Below are 19,240 nucleotides of genomic sequence, written 5' to 3'. Positions count from 1 at the left end.
ACTGTAGAGTAAATGACAGATGCCTGACACTGTTAGCTTAGACTTTTAAATAAGGCAATGAAATCCATCCATCCATCCAGTTTTAATACTCGTTTTGTCCCGTTCAGGGTCACCAAAGGGCTGCATCTGTCACAGCTGACGTTTGGTGAGAGATGAACTACATCCTGAGCAGGTCAATAGTTTCAAAGACACGTCTTTGGAATTAAGAGGGAAACCAGCGAACCCAGTGACAACCTACTTTACTCACAAGATTGATGCTCGTATTCAAATTCTCCAAGCATGTTTACGATAATTTCAGTCTTTGACTTTTTGACCACCGGCAATGTTCAGATATGGTTTAAAATGCCTGAGTATTTTTTAAATTCGGACTGAAGTGTTCTTTTCATGTGTTTGGGTCATAACTGCAAGATTGTAGTCGTGCATCAACCTTAAAAATAAAAGTGGAAAATACTACTTACAGGGGAAACAAAACATTTTTTAATTTGGTGCAAAAGTCATTTTATTTCACTAATTCATCTTTAAAAGGTGGAACTAATATGTGAGATAGACTCATTCCATGCAGAGCCAGATATCGGAAGCCTTTATTTGTTATAATTGTGATGATTGTGGGGTACAGCTGATGCAAAGCCCACATTTAAAATTTCAGACAGTTAAAATAATGTGAAAAGGTACTAGTTTGATATTCTAGACTCAGTTACACTCTAACCAGTTAATGGATCCATAACACTTGCAAATGGTTCCTGAGTCTTTGGATTGTCTCTCAGCCTATGCTGTGTTACTGGAATAAATGGAATTTTGCACCATATTCAAAATTTCAGTTTCACCCATATAGCAGAACGTCTAAACCAAGTTCCAGCTCCATCTGCAGCGCTCGGGACTGGAAATCTAACTATTAACCTGAATTACAGCTACGATGGTTTATAATAATAATGAATGATCTAGTCAGCAGTGCTAATTGATGATAATCTCTGGAGCATGTAACAAGGAAAGTGTCTCTCCTGAGTTACAGCAGAGCGTCCCTTTCACTGATCCAATCTCGAGGCAACCTTTTAATCCTCTCTCAGTGGATTTTGGCTGGATTTTCTGGCTGAAGAATGATTTTTGGTACTGTTATCACTCTCAGATACATTTGTGTGAACACTTACATTGTACATTTTGTGTGTGTGAACAAGGAGAGGACAAAATACTGAATCAAATCGTTATGCTTCTTTATATTTATTTATTTATTTTTTACTTATTTGGAATTAATATATATATATATATACATATATATATATATATATATATATATATATATATATATATATATATATATATATATATATATATATATATATATATATATATATATATATATATATATATATATATATATATATATATGTATATACAATTTCCTTCAATGAACTTTCTCTTCCTTTTTTACCTGCTTCATAAAACCCTGATGACATCAGTTGACGCAGCCGCCTCTGCCCAGCAACCTCCCGCCCACTCAGCGCCGCCTTCCATCCGACCCACATATCCTCAGCCATCCATAATCACGGCTACGTTATCCAGGCTTAAGTGCTTGCACGTTCAGAGATTAGGAAGCAGAGATATTCTAAGTTGTGTCTCGTGTGCTGAGCCTTATCCGGGACTCTCATAAGCAAAAAAATAAGGCTGAACTCTCTCTCTCTCTCTCTCACACACACACACACACACACACACACACACACACACACACACACACACACACACACACACACACACACACACACACACACACACACACACACACACACACACACACACACAAACTCAGCTCTGTGCTTTCAGGTGATGACAGATGCAGTCCCAGGAAACAGACCAGATGTGTTTCACTGTCTCAGTCTCAAACTTGCATTATTTTTAGTGTGAATCAATTCAGTCTACTGTAGATCTGTCTGAGTAATTAAATTCATAACAAAACAATCATATAGGGCTGCTCGCCAAGGATGGAACAAAAATCCGGTTTACTCAGTTTTGCATGTTGAATAACTATAGTAGCTACTTCTGTACAATTTCAAGGTAAGAACTGTAAATCAGGAGAAGTATTTGAATGAATTAAAATTTTTAGTGACTGGAGTTACATTCCTTACATAGACCTAAAATGTGTACCGCATGTTTCTGGTCATAATATGAGCTAATATGTTTATGTTTATTCATTTCGCAGACGCTTTTACCCAAGGCGACTTACAATTTATAACCTATAGGCATGTTGTGAACTGTGGGGGAAACCGGAGTACCCGGAGGAAACTCACGCATGCATGGGAAGAACACGCAACTCCACGCAGGAAGGCCGCAGCCGAGTTTCGAACTTGCGACCTTCGTGCTGCGAGGCAACAGTGCTAACCACTGCACCACCATGCAGCCCTATATGGTGCTTTTAGTGTTGCAAAGCAAACGGAAAGATGGTGTCGGTATAATAATTTTACCCTTTGTACTAAATAGTTTAATGTAAGCTTAACCTGAGTTTTTGAGCTAGTTTCATATTTCGGTGACAAATTCTTTTGCCAGAAATCCTGCCAGAATATCGATTATCTAGGGCTCTTAGTTTAAAACTTTTTCCTTCACAAGCTGATGATTAATGTAATCTTGGAACATTCTAACATCGTTCTATAGTTAAGCTATGTTGACAAAAGCATAAACTTTCCCTAAACCTGATTAACTGAAGAAAGGAAGCAGTGACTCATCTTCCTCAGACTCTGGTCTCTTATAATGAAGCTCGCCTCTCGTGTAATATTGTTTATCTTTGCTTATTCATCAGACACTTTTTTCCACATTGACTTACAGTTGTGTAAATAGTGAATTAATCTAACATGCATGTTTTACGGCCTGTTGGAGGAAACCAGAGAAACCTCTAGAAAGCTCAAGCATGCATGAGAACATGTTAACGCCAGGCGAGGTTTTTCCTGCAAGACAGCAGCTTTAGCCATCGTGCAACCAAAACAAAATTCTCAATAATTAAAAAATTTAAATTGTTATCTTAAAATATTTTTAACCACTAATTGTTCAAAGGCGTAGTTTATTTATTATTATTTATTTAATTTTGTTTACTATTTTTGAGGTCCTAATGTTCCCAAATATAGTGCTGGTGAAGCTTCTCAATCGTCATGGTAATCCTAGAAAATTTAATAAAGTCCAGTTGCCTTTATTTAATATAACGGGAGAGGATTAGGGCCACTGAAAAGAAACATAATTCAAACTTCTTTTATACTCAGAAGTCAAATGTCAGAATTGTGAGAATCAAGTCAGATATCTTTTTGTTTTCTTTTTTCTCTTTCTTTTCAGTGGCCCTAATCCTCTTCTGTACAACCTGCTACCAATCAGTTTTGAGAAATAAAAAATGCATGCCAGACACATTTTCAGGATTCATGCTCATTAAAAAAAGTGACTTATTAGGGCCTGGACACTTTTAGCCTATGCATTGTTCAAAAGCAAACACATTTCCGGCCCTAATAAGGAAGTTACAGATAATGACCTCATGGTCGACACAAATCATAGTCTGCTTGATTAAAGTTCAGTTTAAACTTTGCCATTATTTGATCCAGAATGGACAATAATGATTTTTTTTCGGTTGAGATTTAGGGATTTTCTGTTATTGACAGGATCTATGAAGATTATCTTTGGCCACCGATTTGACTCCTTCCCTAACATTTTATTGTGCAGCCATGTTTCACTCCACTCCAAAGTATCTCCATTTACATATCGTTCTATTGTGCTTTTGATCTGCTCTTACTGGCAGGTATGCCTGCAGTCTCTTCAGCATCAAATAACATCAAATGCTGTTTCTTTGACACTCCTTTGACCAGATTTCTTGGCTGAAGCCTCTGTCAGCTCACCTTATCTTCCTTTCACACTCTCACCTTATTTTCTGTTGAGAGATGAGAGACCCCCTGTGTCTTTATGTGAAAACTCCACAGGTGGTTTTCCCACAGATTTCAGAGTCGTTTTTGTTTCTTTCCCTTTTAGTTCATTTTTAAACATTTTTGCAGTAATTTGAACATTTAAAAATAAACTCCAAGCTTTAACCTTCTGGAGGCAGGCGTTGCAGATTTACAACGTTAAAACCTACCTACCTGGTTACTCCACATTTGTATTTCATGAGCATTTTTTTGACCCAGAAGAACCCCTGAAGGACTTAATTGTTCGTCCTTTTTATCAAAACTTATTTTGAGCTTGAGAGGGTTAAACGTAAACCAAATGCTGTCGCTTTTTTGAATTATTTTCTTATTATTTAATCTCCAAACAGGGGTCTTCTGGAAATTCTGCAGCTTGACTTTGTACCAAAAGACGTTTCGGAGCAGGTTGAGAGCCAGGCCATCTCATGGCGCTTGGAGCTGCCAGGAAATGTCAAGGATGTTGGCTTAATGCGGATCTACACCACCCGGAGAGACTACATGGGGCTGGCACCTCTGGTGATGGTGAGAGAACAATAATTGCATCATTTCAGCTAAACTTTTTTCTTTTCTTTTTATGTCAGTCAAAGTTAGAGAGATAAAATCGAGGGTGCATCTGTATTTGATGTTCTAGATGAAAAGAAATCTCTTTTCAGGGGAAGGATTACAGTCTTAACATTAATGCAATCATGTGGGAGAACGCTCAGACTATTTCCTGTGTTGCTTTGCCTGGATGAAGATGCTTGGATACAGAGATAAATATTCTGCACCAAAGGTTTAACTTTCTGAGGAACAAAATGAAACATCACCTGGAGTTTGGATCCTAACTGAGCAGATTAAATGTTACAGATAAGTGCAGTTTTGCCTCTTGGCGGAGGCGCCTTGTCTAGGCATTACACTCAAATGATTTCTGTATGTTCTCATTCTGATTTAAGTCATTGTTACATCTACCATTTGCACAAAAAAGATTATCATATAGTTTTGTCTGTTTTTTTAAGATTCTTTGAGACAAATATTTAGCTCAGGTAAGTGAAATTCAATTTTAAGAGGACCACAAAAAAAAAATCTTAATTATGAACCTTTTATCAAACTGAATTATTTATTTAGAATTTTTCATGAAAAGGGGATTTAATTTAAAATAACTAAAGTTTGTATATAAGGCAATCACAGAAATGTGCTTTAAATAAAACATTAAAATTAAAACATGATTAAAAGACAAGACAATTAAAAAGATTACTAAAAACAAATAAAGATCAAAAGATTACAGATTGAAATAAGCATAAACTTTTAATATGTCTTGTCTTTCACTCTCTTAAAATTAAATCCCTTAATGGAAGTCCGAATGAATGAAATTATTTTTCAAACATTCAGCCACAGATAAAAAAAGAAATAAAGATAGTTTTGTTAAAAGCTATATACCTACATACAGGTGAAATTTGAAAAATAAAAAAAGAAATTGAACAAATAAATACATTTCCAGCAAAAGTCCATTTATTTCTGTAATCCAGCTTAGACTGAGAAACCATCTAAAGGCTCAGTAACCCAATGAAATATATGGCTTTGAATGTAATGAGTCTATCTCATATATTAGTTTCACCTTTTAAGTAAAATTACTGACAAACATGACCTGTTTCACCATTTCCTAATTTAAAATTTTTCACCTGTATTTTCTTAGATCAATATTTAGGATCAGGCTACGCAGTGATACTAATCAGGACAGAATCAGACGACTCCTGTTTGATTCGATCCCTTTTATCACAGAGGAAGTTGTTCAAACATGTCTGTTCTAGGGAATGTAGACCAGTTTTTTTTTCGGATTTTAAAGTGGCCATTCAGTAGAACCAAAAGCAAAACTTATTTCCTCGCTGTGTGTTTGTCTTTTTAACACCTGTGAAATGCCTCCCCAGCCGGGATTAGTGTCTTCAGGAGCGATTCATAAACAAATCAAACAAATCGGCTATGTTCTTGATCTAAGACATGCAGGAAATGCGCTGGAAGCAGACAACAATAAGTCCAACAGACCGGACTGGCACTCTGAACTTCCAGAGGGCAGTGGGGTCTGAGTGACATTTCCTTAACCATGTAAAGGGTCATTTTAGCACATACTGGCTCAAGATAATCATGTGAAAAAGTTGCAAAGTATGGCTTTAAACCAGCAGTAGCTCAGTGGGTAGAGTGGATTTACCAGTAATCAGAGAGTTGTATGATGGGTTACATGTGTGTGTGTGCATGGGTGAATGACTGACTGTGTTGTAAAGCACCTTGGGGGGTTCTAGGCCTCTAGAAGGTGCTACATCAGATACAGGCCATTTATCATTAAACTAAATTTGCAATAAGAGATTCTGCCTCTCACTTGTTCTCAGAGTCCTCCCTGTTTGCATGAGGCTACTCATGATGATGGGCTTGCTTGTTCAAGAGCATCTAGAACATGCATGTGAAGTATGATCTCACAGACTGGATACTCGTTCCACAGGTCACATTTAGCCCATGGGCCTTGAGACTAACATATAGGTTTTACAAAGTGAATTGCTGTCTGTCTCCAACAAGAGACTCATGAGTCTATTTCATGGTGCAACAGTCCACATAAATCAAACAAGCATCAGGGAGGAAATCTGTTTCCTCTCTGTCACTGAAAGGATTCACATAAAAAAGAACCTCCTGCAGAAGATACAAGAAACAAATCATCACCATCATTTGTGAGTCAATCTCATCACACATTAATGTTACTTTTATCCAAACAAGACTTTGAAAAACACATTTTATTGCCTTTTCCTCTGTGAATTTAGCAGCAGTGTCACACTTGTGTAAAGTTGAACTACTTGAGCTTATTGACTGAAGAAGCACTTTCATGAATAAAATCATTCCAGTTTGTTTAGATTTTTTTGCTGAGTGCAAACCAAACATGGCTTGTCTCACTATTTGAGCCACCAGATTATCGCCGAGCTGCAGAAACATTGAATGTGAACTTCTCCCAGCGTGATGCTGGCACCTCCGCAGAGCGCTGCGATTGCTTTCTGATTTCCTGCTCCGCCTGACCCCCCTGGCTTAAGTTTAGGTCCGTATTGCTGTCTGAACTAGAACATGTCCTTTTGGAATCACGGTCAGCAGCTGTTGAGACGGCCGAGTTCAAAACGCAACGCTGCCATTGAACATCTGCCGGGCACTGGCTGGTAGTTTAGAGTTACACGTAACTTTGATTGTCTTTTTGGGAAAAGTTCAAACAAAAAACACCAGAAAACAAATAAAAAAATTAGATTGGATGCATAATATGTAATGCATTATATTAGAAATGACTGATTTGTTGTAGGTGTCTGCTTGATTTTGAATGATGGATATACGTCGTCATGTTAGAGGAATTATTTTCATTCTGAACACATCTGTCCACTTTGCGTGTGATTGTTTTATAGGTTGAACAGAATCCAACATGTCAGGTGTGTGTTTTTAAATCACTGCTGGTCTTGCTCACACCTCCTCTCTGCCTGTCATCTCTGCACACGTACAAATGATGATAGTGATGATAGCAGGAGAGTGTCATGTTGGCTATTACTGTGGTGTAGCGCTATATTTCAGAGGCTTACAGGCTCTCTTTACTTCAGACTTTCACTGCCTTTAAACCACAATCTGCATGAAACATAACATCAGTTTAATTAAAAACCAGAGATTTGTTTCAATGATATTTTAGTTTTTTATATTTGCTGTTCAAAAGGAGCAGGGTGCTTCTGTTCCCTTTACATTTCCTTTAAAGGAACAGCATATTAGATAGCATATGCTTTAGATAAAATGACTGAAACAGAAAGCTTTCTTGTATTTTTGCAAAAATATGTTTGATTTTACACCTCAAAAAGAAGTTCATTTATTTACAAAGTTTGGTGTAATAATTTATTAGCATTTTAATTAAATATTTTAGGAATTGTACAATGGTTGTAATAAAAAATGCTATTATTATCATTACCATCATCATTTGATTTTAAGTATTTAGAGTTTTTTGTGTTGTCTCTTAGACAAGTTATATGCTTAATCATTTGTTTTCATTATGACTTTTATTCTTGCAGTTTGTCATATCATTTCTGTTTTAAAAAAGGTTTAGAAAGGAGCTTTTTTAAAATGTTATTTCAGTCATATCTTCTACATGCAGCTGCACCTGCACACATTTATTTTCTAATTTTAGCACTTTGTCTATAAAACAGATATTAGTTGTTCTATATTTTTCAAATGCTATTAAAGAGACAAAAACATTTTCAGGAATAAAAAGGACCATATGGTGCATGAAATAGTGCAATAGCAAAGATCTCACAATGTTTCATGTTAAGAAAACAAAAAGAAATATGACTGCTGGTAACTCTGCTTGTATCGCCTTCTTTATGTGTAGACCACGGACATTTTGAATACGGCCCAGCTGACTGGTAAAATGGTTGCAGTTCCTGTAAAAACTCTGGCAGTCGAGGCCGATGGCTCAGTCACCGACGTGACCAACTACACCAGCTGCAGGTCTACAGAGGAGGATGTGCTGAAGGTAAGTTATAAAACCAGCTAAAATATAAATCTTGAATGACTTGCCTGGTAAAAAAAAACTGTTTACAAAGTCTTCAGATGAAATTTGTGCCTTCACATGAACACAGTTATCATTCTTACGCCATGTTTTGATTGCAAGTACTGGATTATTTAGGCCACTAATAGATTTACAGTAACTTCCCTATGACGCTGCAGATTTACACCTGTGTGTGTTTGTGTGTGTGTGTGTGTGTGTGTGTGTGTGTGTGTGTGTGTGTGTGTGTGTGTGTGCGCATGTGTGTGTGTGTGTGTGTGTGTGTGCGTGTGTGTGTGTGTGTGTGTGTGTGTGTGTGTGTGTAAGCATTTTGGATAAAAACTACATGTTCCAATTTGGTATCTGACCCAGAGCTTGTGATCCCAGCTCTCAGTTTGCACCGTGAGCACACAGATCTGACCTTTCTGCTGAGGATCTGTGTTACCTGGACAGTGATAGCAGCTCAAAGAAGAAAAAAAAACAGAATATACAAAAGAAGAAGGAATTTTTAGTTTCTATATAGTTTTTATAAGTGGAAAATTATGTGTTACATCAGAAAGTGAGAAAGAAGCTGAATAGAGGTAAACTGTGTTTATTCTTTTTTTTTATCAGCGGAGAACTTAATTCAGTTAATAATGTGCTTCTGATAACCTTCTCATGTTCCTTTGAGCTCCATTATAGTGATACCGATAACCAGATGAAGTCAGACCTCAAACCAGACTCTTATTACTTTTATTTCTACAAGCTTTTTATTTTATTTATTGTTTTTGGAATTTATTCTCCAGCAGAATGCAAACACACTGTTTGGCTTAGCTACAAGCCAGCATCAGACTTGTTATGTGTACATTAAACAAGTCTAATACTATGCTTGCAGGTTTGAGAGTTTTTTTCACTGCTATAATTAAAGTATACTATTCATTTAGACGTAACTAGTAGGCAGTCAATGGGTGGAGAAATTATCAAATCGGAAAAACAATCTGTAAATGAGCTCTGAGTAAAGAGGGGCAGTGATGCTGTGTTGCAGGGATAAACTGGGCAGTGAAATCCCTGCTAGATGATAATTTGTACAAAAACAAAGGTTACTGTTTCTTAAAAGCTGTGACCTTTTTTTAGGTGCGTTATCATTCCTGTAGCATTAAAACAACATTCACGAGTAGCACGAGCAACATGACAAGCAATTCAGACATCAACTCAGCATTTATATTGTTCAAATCTTCCTCCTCCTTTTCTTTTGTGAGGTTTATTGAAACAAAAACTCAGGTTTGCTCAACCTTAGCTCTGTTCCAATAGAAATCAACAAAAGGGTAATGAGCAGACTTGATCACAACAGCCTACATAAACAAACCAAACCGTTTCACACAAGGTCTCCATAAACTAAAAACCCCTCACTGGAGTAGATACTTGAATGCAAAAGCTTCTCTAAAGCACACACTAGGCACTAAGAACATATTACAAGGTTAGCAAGCTAGGGGAAGATGAGGGTCTACAGTAAAGGTATGTGTACCAACCTTTTCTCTTCTCTCCTTCCCAACCAAAAACCTGCTTACTTTTAAAAGTGAGTGAGTGAGTGAGTGCGTGCTCCTCTTATTGGGCGCTGTCCCTGGTGCTGATCTGCCCAACATGCAGCCAGGGTGGAGCTGTCCCCGGTGCTGAATCAGGAGGCTGCAGAGGTGTCCTAAACACACTTGATAAGGGCCTAACCTCACAGCTTACAACACTTCATCACCTGTGCTCACAGCTCAAGTTTATTTTTTTTCTTCTAAATCATTTAGGTTGACAACAAAAGAGCACAAAGGTATTGTTACTGTTATCTGCAGCGCTGCAGAGATTTGTAGCTATCAAAAACATATTATCAGCAAAGATGTGCTTTGTAAATCTATGGTGTTTAAATTTTGTAATTAATCTGCAATTTGCACGCATGCCCAACAGGAAGTGTCGGCATCTGTATTGATCACAAATCAATTGCTGTGTGTAGTCTGTGAGTGTGTAAATATGCACACACACCTGCACAGATGAGGTGAGAGATTTGTCGCTTAAAATAACAAGAAACACAAAACAGTTAAAGATTAATGATAGTTAATGATAATGATAATAAGAAGAGGATTACAACTAAGCATGTGTGATGATTACTGTTGACAAAAAAACATATCTAGCTGAAACAAACCAGGGAGAACATTAAGGATGCTAAAAATGAAACACAGAGCATTTAATCAGCCCCATTAAGAACCACACTCAAGGTCATATCGCAGTATTTTGTTCCTCGGATATTACATTTACACATTTCTTTTATATTCAGCTTTTATCCAACTGTTATTTTGATGTTTTTCTATGAATAAACTTCTTTAACTCCTTTTGTGAAGGATGTCCCTGATTTAAAAAGTGGAGATTAAGTTCCAGCAGACCACCGGAAGTGATGGAGGTCAGGGATGGAGAGCATGACCGGCTTCAAGCAGAATGAGAATCAGAAAAATAGAATTTGGACAAAGCCAATGAACTGAACACATTCGCTAGTAGGTTCAGTTCAGAACTCAGCTCAGCATTGTCTTCTTTACCCCCATAGCCAAACCACCACCACCTTCCCATGACCCACTGCTTTCCTGTCACAGCTCAACTATTTCAGCTGTTTCATCTTTCACCTCTGCCTCATTGTTGTTGTCACATGAGGAGATGCTGGTGTTTCTTTTGGCTCCCTTTCCCACTGGTTTGTCTCCAGCAGTCAGGTGAGGAGGAGGAACTAGACCAGAACAAGGCAGCAGGAATCATCAAGACCAATGCAGACCAGTTGTGTGGTAATGTGCAGCACTTTTTCAACTTCAGCGACTTTAGATATTTAGATGTAATGTCATACATGATGAAAGGATGTGGATTTCAGGACAAGCATGACAAACACCTTTTATCATGGGAAAAGAAGCGGAGGTGGTGTAGAAACATAAACACTTCTGTTCATACCGACAGCAGACTGGACTAGAGAACAATGAGTTCTTAAGGAAGCTGAGATCGTTCAAAGTTAGCAGGAAGACGTTCCAGATTTTCTGTAAGTCTTAAGTGGAGAGTGCAATCTCATCTGCAGCATCAGAGCCAGGGTTTGTAAAAAGATGAGCAAGCTGCAGGCTGGCTTTGTTCTGAGGACTCCTCTGGAATCCCTAGAGCTGATTTTGCAAAGGAGAATAATCCATAAATTGAAGAAGATGATGGAAAACCTGATCATCCTCTTCACAAAGCAGTAAGTCAGCAACAGTGTGTTCAGTCGGAGGCTTTTGTAGATCTGCATATTAGTTCGTTATTGTATGACAGAGAAATGTAATAGCTACAACAGGTGACACGCTGATTCTAGTTTTCACTGCTTCCTCCAACTTCACTAGCTTATTTCTCTTGTGTACTGCCCAGCACAACGCCTCATATGTTGGAGTTCAAGTCTTAACTTTGTAAGGCAGAATCAGAGTGCAAGTCATCTGTGTGCTCCTCAGCTTAGGTCACAAGTCCCTTAAATGTGACTCGGGTCCGGGTTCAAGTCCCCCATCAATCAGCAACAATAACATTTTGAAAAATATAATAAAAACAATCAAATTACCCCATGTATGTCAGAAGAATTTGACTTTGAATTCCACCTTAAACAACACTAGCAGATTTAGTATTAATGTTCATCATAAACAAGATCATGCATTTCTGATGCCTCATCGTCTCATGGATTCTGTAATCATGTTAAACATTCAGTCTGCATTTATTTGACATTTTATGAAAGCGTGAGCAATAAAATGTAGTTTAAAATATGTTTTGTGCCAAAATATTAATTGGATTAAAATGAAGAGAATTTCAGATGAAAAGGGCATTTCAAGATATCTCACCCCCCAAACTCGTGTCATCACTTAGAATGAATGTTTTGTGGCGCCTCTGATGTCATTATTAACTTTGGATCAGCATCAGAGACCAGCTCTGGAAGGCATGAGGAAGTTTGTTGTGTGTGTGTGTGTGTGTGTGTGTGCGTGTGTGTGTGTGTGTGTGTGTGTGTGTGTGTGTGTGTGTGTGTGTGTGTGTTTGCGTGTTTGCGTGTGGGATAGAAACAGTCTGCAAATAGGAGCCACTACCTACATTTCCACAGGAGTTCAACTTGACTATTCTTAGATGACATTTCTTCCTTTTCTATTTTCTCCATTTTTTTGCCTTTCCTTTTCCACCACCCCATTTCTCTCCAGTGCCACACTCTATTCTCCAGTCTAGTGCTCTTCAATTACCCCAGTGGCTCCACTGGTTTGTTAAGATAAGTGAAGCAGCAGCAGAGATAGGCCTCCAATCTGAAATAAAACACACCAACTGCTGTCTCACCTCATTGCCCGTGCTGGTGAGGACCGGAAGGCTCTACCCTCCCTGTGCCGCACTACACGAACAGACGTAACGCAGAGCTAATTTACATTCTGTAACAGTCACGACTTCAGGTGACACAAACGCAGCATTATTCCCTGGCTGCCCATTAGAAGTCATAAAAAATACACAAAGTTTGTTTTAGCACATATTGCTTTTGCTTGACTTTCTGTCCCTTATCTAAGCTTATCAGTCATCCATGCTTAAACAAACTTCACGTGGAAACACTTCAATATATTACATCTAGATAAACATGAAAAAAGTTCATCCCATTTGCCTTTTACTCAACTCTATCATGTGAACTTTTAATCTCATGTTATTCTTTTGCATAATGCTTAAGTGTTTGATCTTTTCTCTTTTGGCTTGTTTGTCTCTCCAGGTGTCCGAGCGATGCAACTACGTTTATGTAAATGGAAAAGAAACAAGAGGCAAACTCAGGGTGATGGTTAATTTTACTTATGGTTTCCTGAACGCGCAGCTGGAGATGAGCGTATGGATGCCCCGCCTGCCCCTGCTCATTGACGTGTCTGACCCTGAGCTGAGCCAGATAAAAGGTTGGAGGGTCCCGGTTACTACAGGGAACAGGCGGTAAGAAGTGTCCAGGTGTTTCGTGTTTGTGGAAGTAACTTGATCATGAGGAAGCCAAACGCACCTATTTTAGGCTAATAGTATATTCAATTCAATTCAGTTCAATTCAAGTTCATTTATATAGCGCCAAATCACAACAAGCGTTATCTCAAGGCACTCCACATAATAAACAGTATTTTTCCAAAATAAAGATAAAATGTTGGAAGCTCACTTTGAAAAACATCTTAATGAAAGTCACAGACTCTACTGCCTCTATAATCACCCCAAACATGAAAAAAAATATTCATCTGTTCTCTGTTAGTTTGGTTTAGTCATTATGTGCCTAAAACGAGCCGTTGCAAAAAGTCCCCATTTGTGATGTCACAAATTCACTCTCTGATCCAAGTCTCTCCAGGGTATCAAAACGTATCTGCGTATAACAGCCCGGGGAGAGGGGTGGGTGGGGGTGTGGCCAGCTTCAGCTTGTTTTCTTAAAGTGACAGAGGTCTGAAATGGCTTATTCTGGAAGGTACTGATATTATCAAGAATAAACTGCTGAGATTGTGTTATGTGGGAGGGATTTTATGAAAAGGACTTCATGAGCATGTTTATACAATTATAACTTAAAAAAAGTCATGATACTTTATTCAAACTAACATACTGTAGTTTAGGTGGCACAGCTATGACTTTTAGTCAAATTATTCAAATGTATTATTTGTTAAACAAAAGTAGTTTTAGGACTACCTAATTCGTTTTTTCAAGAGTTAGCTACTGTATTAGCAAACCAAATGGCTAATAAAAAAGCTCTAGAATGTTGTATTTTATGGAACAAATAAATGAATGAATAAAAAAATAAAAAAATAAACAAAATTTGTGTGTTTAAAATTTTTTATGTCAAATTTTAAAAGTCCCGAGAGCAGTGGGGGACATTGAGTCCGAGTGGGCCTTGTTCCACTCTGCGATTGTCGAGGCGGCTGTTGCTAGCTGTGGTCGTAAGGTGGCCGGTGCCAGTCGTGGTGGCAACCCCCGTACCCGCTGGTGGACACCAGAGGTTCGGGGAGCCGTCAGGCTGAAGAAGGAGGCCTACAGGGCGTGGCTGGTCTGTGGGTCTCCGGAGGCAGCAGACAGGTACCGGATAGCCAAGCGGGGTGCAGCAGTGGCAGTTGCCGAGGCAAAATCTCGGGCGTGGGAGGAGTTTGGTGAGGCCATGGAGAAAGACTATCGATCGGCTCCAAAGAGGTTCTGGCAAACTGTCCGGTGCCTCAGGAGAGGAAGGCAGCAACTCGCTCACACAGTTTACAGTGGGGATGGGGAGCTGCTGACGTCAACTGAGGCTATAGTCGGACGGTGGAAGGAATACTTTGAGGAGCTCCTCAATCCCACCAATGCGCATTCCGAGGAGGAACCAGAGCTGGGAGGCCTGGGGATGGACTGTCCGATCTCGGGGGCAGAAGTTGCTGAGGTAGTCAAACAACTACACAGCGGCGGAGACCCGGGGGCGGATGAGGTTCGTCCTGGGTATCTCAAGGCTATGGATGTTGTAGGGCTGTCATGGTTGACACGTCTCTACAACATTGCGTGGTCATCGGGGGCAGTTCCTAGGGAGTGGCAGACCGGGGTGGTGGTCCCCATCTTTAAGAAGGGTGACCTGAGGGTGTGTTCCAACTATAGGGGGATCACACTCCTCAGCCTCCCCGGAAAGGTCTACGCCAAGGTACTGGAGAGGAGGGTCCGATCGATAGTTGAATCTCAGATAGAGGAGGAGCAATGTGGTTTTCGTCCTGGCCGTGGAACTGTGGACCAGCTCTATACCCTTGCAAGGGTGATGGAGGGGGCATGGGAGTTTGCCCAACCAATCCACATATGCTTTGTGGATTTGGAGAAGGCTTATGACCGTGTGCCCAGGGGCACCCTGTGGGGGACGCTCCAGGAGTATGGGGTGGGTGGCTTTCTGTTAAGGGCCATTCAGTCCCTTTACCAGAGGAGCGTGAGTTTGGTCCGCATAGCCGGTAGTAAGTCGGACCTGTTCCCAGTGAGGGTTGGACTCCGCCAGGGCTGCCCTTTGTCACCGGTTCTGTTCATCACTTTTATGGACAGAATTTCTAGACGCAGCCGTGGTGTGGAGTGTGTCGAGTTTGGTGGCAGGAGAATCTCGTCTCTGCTTTTTGCGGATGATGTGGTCCTCCTAGCTTCATCCAGCTCTGACCTTCAGCTCTTGCTGGGTAGGTTCGCGGCCGAATGTGAAGCGGCTGGGATGAGGATCAGCACCTCCAAATCTGAGACCATGGTTCTCGACCGGAAAAGGGTGGCTTGCCACCTCCGGGTTGGGGGAGAGGTCCTACCTCAAGTGGAGGAGTTTAAGTATCTCGGGGTCTTGTTCACGAGTGAGGGTAGGAGGGATCGGGAGATCGACAGGCGGATTGCTTCGGCGTCTGCAGTGATGCGGACGCTGAGCCGATCTGTTGTGGGGAAGAGGGAGCTGAGCCAGAAAGCCAGGCTCTCGATTTACCGGTCGATCTACGTCCCAATCCTCACCTATGGTCATGAGCTTTGGGTAATGACCGAAAGAACGAGGTCGCGGATACAAGCGGCCGAAATGAGTTTCCTCCGTAGGGTGGCCGGGCTCAGCCTTAGAGATAGGGTGAGGAGCTCGGACATTCGGGAGGGACTCGGAGTAGAACCGCTGCTCCTCCGGATCGAAAGGAGCCAGTTGAGGTGGTTTGGGCATCTGGTCAGGATGCCTCCTGGACGCCTCCCCGGGGAGGTGTTTTGGGCATGTCCTGCCGGCAGAAGGCCCCCGGGTCGACCCAGGACACGTTGGAGAGGTTACATCTCCAATCTGGTCCGGGAACGCCTTGGGGTCCTGCCGGAGGAGCTGGTGGACAAGGCCGGGGAGAGGACGTCCTGGAGCTCCCTAATTGGGATGCTGCCCCCGCGACCCGGACCCGGATAAGCGGAGGAAGACGAAGACGACGAAATTTTAAAAGTACACTTAATTTATTTTTGTAATGAAGCTGTTGATTTTAATAATTAATTAGTTAAACTTTGCTGAATCTAAGGCTAGTGCTACCTAAACAAGAATTCGGCATATTTTTCCTGTAGAGCAGGGGTATCCAATCCTGGTCCTGGGGGGCCGGTATCCAGCACGTTTTTTGTTTTAACCCTTCTTCAATACACCTGCTTTCATTCAGCAGGTATTAACAAGCTTCTGCAGAGCCTGATGAGCACAGGTGATCCAACAACTGTGTTGGAGAAGAGAAATAACTAAAATGTGTGGAATACCGGCCCTCCAGGGTCGGAATTGAAGACCCCGGCTTTAGAGTGTTAGTTTAATTAACAGGGTGAATTTTAACATTTTCTTTTTAATTAGTAAAAGTCACAATACCAATATCAGGCTGACATGATGACATCAGTCCATTGATGAAACTTCTAGATCCTTTACTTTATGGTCCCTGTTTATGTAATTTATTTTCATTTGTTTTTGTGGTATAAAAGGACAATTTTCAAAAGATTTAGAATTTTTTTTCTTATCTGAATAAAATAATCATTTCAAAACCCAGTTTACATATATCGATCCTTCCACATGTAGCATACCGGTATATGCCACAGCATGTATAGAGTATGTAAAAAATAACATTGAATTTTTAGCTTAACAGGATTTTATAGAATCCCACATTTATGGATTTCATTGTTAAAACTGATGAAGTTTGGCTCAATTTTTCACAAGTGAGCAAAACACTTGAATGTGTGTGTTGCAGAAGTGTCTTCATAAATATGTGGCACCTAAACCAAATGAAACATTTTATAGTCAGACCGATCAACCGGAGAATAAAAGGATACCCATCAAAAGTCACTTCTAGGATCTCTGTGAACATAAAGAAAAAAGTCTGGTCTTCTGATATAATATGATTCGAGCAGATTCATCAAAGGTAGTGTTGTCTAGTCAAAGCAGGAGTAAACATGTTTGATGAAGACCAAAAACAACTTCATGTAAGATGTTCAGAGTGAAGCTGGAGGTGTTCTGGATTCAGGTTGTTTCGCTTCTTTGGAGCACCTGGCAGCCTTAATTCAACTGGCAGTCTTGGATTGGATTAAAGGCTACTTAAAAAAATGCGAGGTCACTGTTTGAAAATCAGATTAAAACTTTAGCGGTATCATGATCCTAAACACGTTAAGATGAAAGGTTAGAAAAAAAAGATGAAAGGTTAGAAATAGTCAAATCAAAGCAGATTTTGGGATTTCTAAAGGAGCAATAGATGCAAGAAAATTACTAAACACCCCACAGCTGAATGAAATGACATTGGTCAATGCAAAATACCTGAAAGAGAGTCATGCATACCAACTGGACAACTGTGTGTGTTGGTGCACCAGTGTGTAGGCGGGTGTAGACAGAGCAGCTGTCCTAGAAAAAGGTTAGCAGGATTTGAATCGATACATACAGTAAGGCCATTGTTTCCCCCAGTCAATACTAATTGATAATGACCCACAAAGTCAATACCCAGCTCTAGAAACAACCAGACAGTGGGTCAGGACTCCCACATTCCACTAGTAAATGTACTGTGTAAAAAGTGTTCACATTGTTTCACAGCTGTGTATTTATATATGTACATATATTTTTCTACCCTGATTGAGTAAACTTTATTTATACAGCACCTTTAAAGATAAATGTCACAATGTGCTTCGTTCCAGACCTGCATCAAAGACAAATAAATGTCAAGTAAATATAAAAACACAAATAAGCTAAAAAACAATCATGTAAGAACAATAAGACGAGTGTGATGTTAAAAACGGCACAGACTCTGTCCTCTTTGGTTCCCAGCCATGATCAGGGACAGACAGCAGCCGACACCAGAGTCCAGGTGATGATGTAAAGCCCAATTTATACTTCTGCATCTGCGTCAGAATGCAGACACGCAACTCTATTATCCGTCCTTGTGACTGACAAATTTGTCAGTGTTAAAAAGTCTCTTAAATAAAAGAAAACACAATATAAACACACTATCTTGGACCAGATACATGACAGGATACCCCAGAACAGCGTCACGCCCTCTGTTGTTCTGGCGGGGAATTGCTTTGCAACACTCTCCAGGAGACGGAGAAGTACAAGAGCAAATTGTCTCTGTCTGTGCGTGCGTTTCTCTACCTCGTGGAGATGATGGAGAAGTATAAATTAGGCTTAAGGGTAGAAAAGCACAGAGATGAATGAAGGTTCAATGTTCTGCATTGGCAGAAAAATCTACACTAGAACCTTGAGCTGAGTTCTGAACAGAACAAATAGCCAATACAGAGCACTAAAGCTTGGTTTATGCTTGACGCATTCACTTTCCGCTTGGTGATGCAGATCGCGGATGGAACGCGCTTCACAACTAGCAGCGTTTATGGTTCGTGCGGCTCGTCTCTGCGGTGAGCCAATATTCTCCCAAACTGAACGGGGCAGCATGGAGCTCTACGGCATGCATCCAACACCACACCATAGTAGAAGTAGAAATTACTGTTTACAACATGGCATTTCAGCATTTTTAACAGCGTTCTCGTCTTTTCCGACAGTGCGAGCTATTTCTCTCCAAGAATTATTAACAACATGTTGATCACGGTGATCTCTGAGAGCTGAATCATACAAATGTCTGTATTTACGAACCTCTGCCATACTAGTTCTTGCCGGTCCGCCATGTTTTTCCGCGTCCGACCGTCCGCGTGGTTAGAAATTTTCTCAGGTGTGCGTTGCGAAAATTTTGGGCCGTGCGGAGACGCGGTGGAGGGGCGTGGTAGTTAAAATGACGCAATTTCGCCGCGCGGAGCCGTGCGGACCTCGCGGACGCGTCAAGCATAAACCAACCTTTAGAAGCAAAAAGTTCAACGTTCAGCAGATGAG

At 40.3% G+C, this 19,240-nt stretch overlaps 1 protein-coding gene across 1 annotated transcript in view; it reads left to right on the top strand.

Moving 5' to 3' along the window:
- Window positions 1-19,240, top strand: part of LOC107395423 (transmembrane protein 132D) — a 45,653-nt gene that overhangs the window by 18,171 nt on the left and 8,242 nt on the right. The window contains exons 4-6 of the mRNA XM_054744224.2: window positions 4,271-4,442; window positions 8,287-8,430; window positions 13,181-13,389. Coding sequence (XP_054600199.2) covers window positions 4,271-4,442; window positions 8,287-8,430; window positions 13,181-13,389 — 525 coding nt within the window. The remainder of the gene's footprint in view (window positions 1-4,270; window positions 4,443-8,286; window positions 8,431-13,180; window positions 13,390-19,240) is intronic.

This window comes from Nothobranchius furzeri, chromosome 6, assembly GCF_043380555.1.
Source record: "Nothobranchius furzeri strain GRZ-AD chromosome 6, NfurGRZ-RIMD1, whole genome shotgun sequence".
Lineage (NCBI taxonomy): Eukaryota > Metazoa > Chordata > Actinopteri > Cyprinodontiformes > Nothobranchiidae > Nothobranchius > Nothobranchius furzeri.
This window is presented reverse-complemented; position numbering and strand designations above follow the sequence as displayed.